Raw genomic sequence first — 6,850 nt, forward strand, 5'->3', positions numbered from 1 at the left:
AAGAAGAAGAAGAAGAAGAAGAAGAAGAAGAAGAAGGAGAAGAAGAAAAAGAAATTTTCCATCTAGTGGGAGAACTCAAACATGTTGCTCTCCAGGCTTCTGAAGGTGGTCATGGCTTCCATGTGGCTAGGTGGGGAAAGCCCCTGTGGGAATGTGCCTGCTCTATGACCTAAAACAGGGGAGATAGGCAGTGTCTTGTGGGTATTGTGGGAAGGGGGGATAGTAGTGTGTAAAATAGAATTCTTTGTGCCACATCATTTATTCTGACATCCTTAATCCCATGTTTTTTCCTTCAGGATCCAGTATTGCCCAGAAAGTAACTCAAGCCCAGCCAGCAAAGTTAGTGCATGAGAAGGAGGCTGTCATTCTGAAATGCACATATGACATCAGTGATCTAAGTGATAGTCTATTGTGGTACAAGCAGCCCAGCAGTGGGGCAATGATATTACTTATTCATCAGGATTCTTAGAACCAGCAATATGCTATCCCGCTAAGAGGCCTAAGGGGCTTGCTCTGTGTTCATTCCATCTTATTAACACCTCCAGCAGAGGAGTGCTCAGTTTGCTTTCAGGAGGCTTACCTGCTTACCAGTATTATCCACAAATCATCATAATTACGGGGACACTGTGAAGGAGCAGAGTGTGAATTTTCCCCTTTTTCTGTTCCTGCCCTTCATTTCAACACTCCTTCAAAAGCACTTTTTGCCAACATGTGGCTCAGTTTGCACACTTCTGAGCCCTGCTTGTTTGAGCAATGTTTCACACTCCCAAATCCTCATTCTCTCCATTTTCCTCCTTCCACCTCTAACCCTATTCCTGCAGTGCCTTAAAATTCGGATGGTAATGGATGGTTGATAATTGATCTTGCATTGTAACAACCTCTTATATTTGATTTGAAGGCAGACATGTAGAGTAGAAATATTGACAAGAAACTCTTCAAATTTTTTTAATCACAAACTTTTACCATTTTAACCTACTATTTACCATTTTAACAATTTTTAATTGTACAAATCAGTAGTATTAAATACATTTACATTTTTGTTCAACCAACAACACCATCGATTTCTAGAAATCTTTTCATCTTGAAAAACCGAATATTTGTACTCATTAAACAATAACTCTCCATTACTCCATCCATCCAGTCCCTGGAAACTGTCATTCTGCTTTCTCTTTCCATGAGTTTGACTACTTTAGATACCTCGTAGAAGTGGAATTCTGCAGTATTGGTCATTTTGTGACATTTCATTTAACATAATGTCCTCAGGGTTCTTCCTTGTTGCAGTATGTGACAGAATTTCTTTTCTTTTTAAGGCTGAATAATATTCCAGTGTACGTCACACTACATTTTGTTTATCCATTCTTATCTGTTGATGGACTTTTGGGAACTCCAGTATATGAGTGAATCACAAAACCCTAGAAGAGTTTGTCACTCTTGCTATGGTGCATTGCTTAAATCAGGTGTCTAATAATTGCTCTGAATGGAATGGTGAAACCACTATCCAGTGATCAGCTCCTGAAGAGCAGTTTGGTCATCCATTATAATATATTTTCTTTCCTCTTTTGGTAAAAGAGCCAAACCTGCAAATTATTTAATTCCTCCTTATTAGTTCCACTTGCATAAATAAAGAACCTATTAAAGGGCATCTTAAAATATTTCAAAAGCCTGGGAAGATGTCATTTGCTATCCTCTAGTCTTTCAAGTTTTCTCTGACAACAATCTATAGTGGCAAAAAAGAAAAGGAAGAGGCTATTGCTAGCTTCGAGCTCTGTGTTCTAAACTATTAGCTCTTCCATGAACTTTTTTGATCCTTTTGAGATTTGTTTCATTATTTGTAAAGTGGGAGAGTGGTATCTTCTTTAATATTTTGTTGTACAATTTATCAATAGTGTATCCAAAGAGATTGGCAAGTAGCAGATGAGCAATTTAGGAGGGTATCTCAATAGGTACAGAAAAGCATTTGACAAAATTCAGGTCCATTCCTGAGAGAAACTCCTAGCAAATGTGGAATTGAAGGGAATTTGCTCACCTTAAAAAAAGGACTCACAAAAAACCTACATCAAAAGTCATACTTGGTGATGAAAGTTAAATGCTTTCTCCTTAATTTCAGAAGTAAGGGAAGAATTTTGGTTCTCACTTGTATTTAATATTGAAGTAGATGCAATAAGGCACATGGAAGAAACAAAAGCCATACAGTGTGGAAAGGAAGAACTTATCTTTATTAACAGCCAGCATAATTGTCTGAGCAGAAAACTCAAGGGAATCTACAAAACAGCTACTAGAACAAATGGTTTAACAAAATCAAATGTACATCTATCATATGATCAAGCCATTCTACTCCCAGATATGGCTCCAAGAGAAATGAAAGCATACTGATACACAAATGTTCACAGTAACTTTATTTGTAACAGCCCCACTGGGACTAATCGATATGGTCAGCAGCAGGTGAATAGACAAATTGTTTTATAGGCACATGATGGGATACTACACAGCAACAGAAAGAAACAAACTCTTGATAATTGTGACCAGTGAAGTATCTGAAAATAATTACGTTGAGAAGAGGCCAGACAAAAGAGTACATATGATTCCATTTATTGCAAAATTATAAAATATGTGCACTAATTCATGACAGAAGCATTGCCTGGAAATGGGGGTGGGAGAGGGTTGAGCAAAGGATTACAAAGGGACAAGAGGAAACATTTGGTGTGATGCTATGTTCATTACCTCGACTGTGCTGAGGGCTTCGCAAATACATATATATGTCAAATCTTACAGAATTGATCACTTCAAATTGGACAGTTTATTTTTATGAAGAGTACATATTAATAAAGCCATTAATTATCCAAATATACTTTACAGTATCTTCCCTCAATGTTGTTCAAGTCTTCTTGTGTGCCACAAAATGCACGATATTTCCTGTGGGTTTTCATTGGTCTGAAACTATATATACATATATATATATGTATTTTTACAGAAAGTTAAAGATAATGACTTTCTGCATCCATGTGCTATATTGTTTATTTTCAACCAGCATCATCCCAGCCTTTTTGGGGTTCTCCCTACATATCTGAACACAAGTTTGCAGCTGCTTGTTCTGAATTCCTTTTGAGGCAGGATCTGACAGTGTGATTTGGAAGGTGGAGGAGAAGGGAAGGGACACGTGAACACAAAATTTTCCAGGCCTGAATTTCTTACTGCAATCTGCATCTGGGAAGCCTTTCCAGTGTTGGTTCTGGAGTCATGAAGCTCCTCAACTTGAATGTGCAGAGAGAGGCCTCCAGGAAACAGCCTCCTGAGCTTTCATCTTTAGGTCTAGAGATAAATGTTTACAGGGCTTTACAAAAGATACGTTCCTCTCCAGAACTTTATCCTGATGATCCTGTTTCCTTACCTTCTGGGAAAAATTATTTGATTAACGTTTGGGAACAAAACGTGACAGATGGATGGTAATAGAAATCATCCTTGAGGGGTGCCTGTGTGACTCAGTTGGTTAAGCATCTGTCTTCGGCTCAGGTCATGATCCTGGGGTCCTGGAATTGGGCTCCCTGCTCAGCGGGGAGTCTGCTTCTCCCTCTCCCTCCCCCTGTTCCTTCTTTCTCGCTCAAATAATAAATAAAATCTTTTTAAAAAAAGAAAGAAAGCATCCTTGAGGCTAACCTTGTTAAGAGTATATGATTATTATTTGTTGCCTGATTCACATAAAATAGTCACTTTATGTTGGAGTCAACAGAACAGGGAGAGCATAAGAAAATAATCACAGATCAGGGAGCCTGATGCGTGGCTCTATCCCAGGACCCTGGGATCATGACATGAGCTGAAGGCAGAGGCTTAACCGACTGAGCCACCCAGGTGCCCCCAACTCTTGGTTTTGGTTCAAGTTATGATCTCAGGGTCGTGAGATTGAGTCCTGCATCAGGCTGCAATCTCAGCATGGAGTCTGCTTACCCTCTCCCTCTCCCTTTGCCCCTCCCCTCACTCTCTCCTCTCTCTCTCTCTCAAACAAATAAATAAATCTTTTTAAAAAAAGAATCTGAGATCATTCTGTGGGATTCAACTTCATTTATGATGTATCTTCTGTCTAGAATTCATATATTCCACCACTGAATGATGCTGATTTTCTGGAATATTTGACTATTAAAATTATTGACTATAAAATAGTGTAATTTTACTTCTGAAAACCTTTATTAAAAAGATAGTATTCCTTACAATTGGTATTATTTTAAGAACCAGTAAATACTGTATATCAATTAAAGGCCATTTGTTCATTATTTTTGTTAAATTTAAATATTTAGTGAGTGCTTAAAAAATTACAGTCAGAGTTCTAAATAATGGGGCACAGTACCAAAAACACAGAATCACTTAGCAAAGACTTGGCTTCCTATTACTTTTTCCGTGTTCAACCCCAGGCCCTTTTCTGGCAATCAGTGGGTTATGGGCTCGCCCACATGGATACATGAGAATATGAAGTACTGTAGTAAAATCCTTTAGAAGATTGTTATCTTCCCAGCTACAGAAATGCCCTGGGATGCTGTGTTAAAGAACTTCCGTATCAGGTAGTGTCTTAAGAACAAATAGACCTGAAAGGTGAGGACTGCTGCTGTTCAGACTTCCATGGGGCCACCCTGATGACTGACATGTGCCTCATGAAGTCAGGGATGACACAGATGGCTGACTTTGGGAGGCCTCTGGCCAACATGCACCCATTTCAGTCCCTGTCCACCAGGGGGTGCAGCTTCCTACCACAATCACATTTCCTGTGTGAAATGTGGGCTTCCACTGATCATTTTCTGTCACTCCAATGTTTCTTCATGGTAAGAATGAAGAACATTATTTAGGCGACACTCCAGAGATGAAGTGTTCTCCAGGCTTCGTGACTGTGGTACTCTTAATGCTTGGTAAGTAAAATGCCTCTTAAAACTTGGATTCTTTTTTTGCATTGTGTCAGCAAAACATTTGACTATAATTTTATCCAAGAACTTTATGGCCAAGGTGACAGGGTCTGTTTTCTTTTTCCTCAGGACAAACCCATGGAGACTCAGTGACCCAGCTGGAAGGCCCAGTGACCCTCTCAGAAGAGGCTTTACTGATGGTGAACTGTACTTTTTCAACGACATGGTCCCCCACTCTTTTTTGGTATGTCCAGTATACAGGGGAAGGTCTAGAGCTCCTCCTGAAAGCCTCAAGAGACAAGGACACGAAACACAACAAAGGTTTTGAAGCCACCCTCGACAGCAAATCCAAATCCTTCCACCTGGAGAAAGGCTCAGTGCAAGCGTCAGATTCAGCTGTTTACTACTGTGTCATGAGTGACACAGTGACGGGGACTGCAGGGGGAGCTGAGCACAAACTCTGAGCAGAGCAGGGGCCTGGATGCTGAGCATCTCTGCCTGATCCACTCTGGTTCCAGCACAGTCTATGGTTGTTTGTCCCTCAGTGTCTGCTTGATACAAAATCATACAAATGATCAGAGCATAGGAACCAGAAATAACATCCCCCAACCCCAGCTGTTCCTTAATGACACTGAGAACATTTTGATGCCAAGAGTTCCTCAGCCAGGGCATAAGTAATTTCAAGATAAAACCACGTAACAGTGAAGTGGTCTCCTGCTCATCCTTGCAGTGAACGTCCAGCCCCACAAGTTGTTCAGGGACCCCTGGTGGGTGTTGCTGTGTCTTATGACATCTTTAGAGACACACAGTGTGTCTGAGAAGGTGGTGATGCCCAGTGTCTTCCTGGCAGAGTATGGCAGGAAAGGTGATAGGAGAGCTTCAGCCCCAAACCAGGATTTATTAGAGAAAGAAGGGAAGGGAAGAAAGGAGGATGAACACATATACCCGAACAAGGAAAGGAGAGGCCGGCGACCTCTGCCCTGCTTTCTTTTCTAGTGAATCAGGTGGCGACTCAGGCTGATATTCAACATGACGGGGTGGCAGAAACAGAATGGAGGAAGTGGCTCATGTCCTGGCCAGTTAAATAGATCAGTTGGCTTTCTGACAGTAGGAACTCAAATGAGATTGTTCTCAGTGCCCAGGAAATACGGTGAGAGAAAATGCTCTTGCACTGATGTTTCCTCACAATATAGATCGATAGGTGACACTGGGAGGGAAATCCTATAGATTTCTCTAACTCCTGTTTTGCAACCTCTCACAGAGAGCCACAAATCATGAGATTGGGAGAATGCATGGGAGTCAGTGAAGTTGTGTAATGAATAATAGAAAAGCAGTGTCTAAATTGCAGTGCAAGACTTTGCCAGAAAAGTTGCAATCTTCTTTATTTTTCAAAACATTTTTAAAGATTTATTTATTTTAGAGTGAGAGATAGCCAGAGCATGTGGAGGAAGGGGGTAGGAGGTAGGGGGTGCGGGAGGGGGAGAGAAAATCTCAAGCAGACTCCTCATTGAGGAGGGAGCCCAACATGGGGTTTGATCTCACAATCCTGAGATCATGACCTGAGCCGAAAGCAGGAGTCAGTCGCTTAACCAACTGAGCCACCCAGGTGCCCCGTGATCTTTTTAAATTATTATCCACTTTAGTAGGTTTTATGAATGAGCTATGATCAGAATATTATTACATTTCCTTATATATTAGTATATATTCTTGGTTTAAATGAATTTTTTTGTTTAATTGGTTTAAAAATTTTTCCCTGACATTTGGATAAAATTGTAGACTGGAGTGCTGGCTGGCTCAGAAGGTAGAACTGCTACTCTGCATCTCATGGTTATAAGTTGGAGCCCCATGTTGGGTGTTGAGACTACTTAAAAATAAAATACTAAAAAAAAAAAACCCATGGTAGATTAATAATGCATGTTCACCTCTTGATTTTTCTAAAACTCTATTAAGAAGATAGTAAAGAC

At 40.4% G+C, this 6,850-nt stretch overlaps 1 gene segment (V, D, J or C); it reads left to right on the forward strand.

Annotated features, from left to right (window-relative positions):
- Positions 1–4,795: 4,795 nt before the first annotated feature.
- LOC123325713 lies at positions 4,796–5,350 on the forward strand. The segment is given in 2 exon segments: positions 4,796–4,892; positions 5,016–5,350. Coding segments are annotated over 2 exon segments (432 nt in total).
- The last annotated feature ends 1,500 nt before the right edge of the window (positions 5,351–6,850 follow it).

The sequence above is a fragment of the Neomonachus schauinslandi genome, chromosome 9, assembly GCF_002201575.2.
Source record: "Neomonachus schauinslandi chromosome 9, ASM220157v2, whole genome shotgun sequence".
Classification (NCBI taxonomy): Eukaryota; Metazoa; Chordata; class Mammalia; order Carnivora; family Phocidae; genus Neomonachus; species Neomonachus schauinslandi.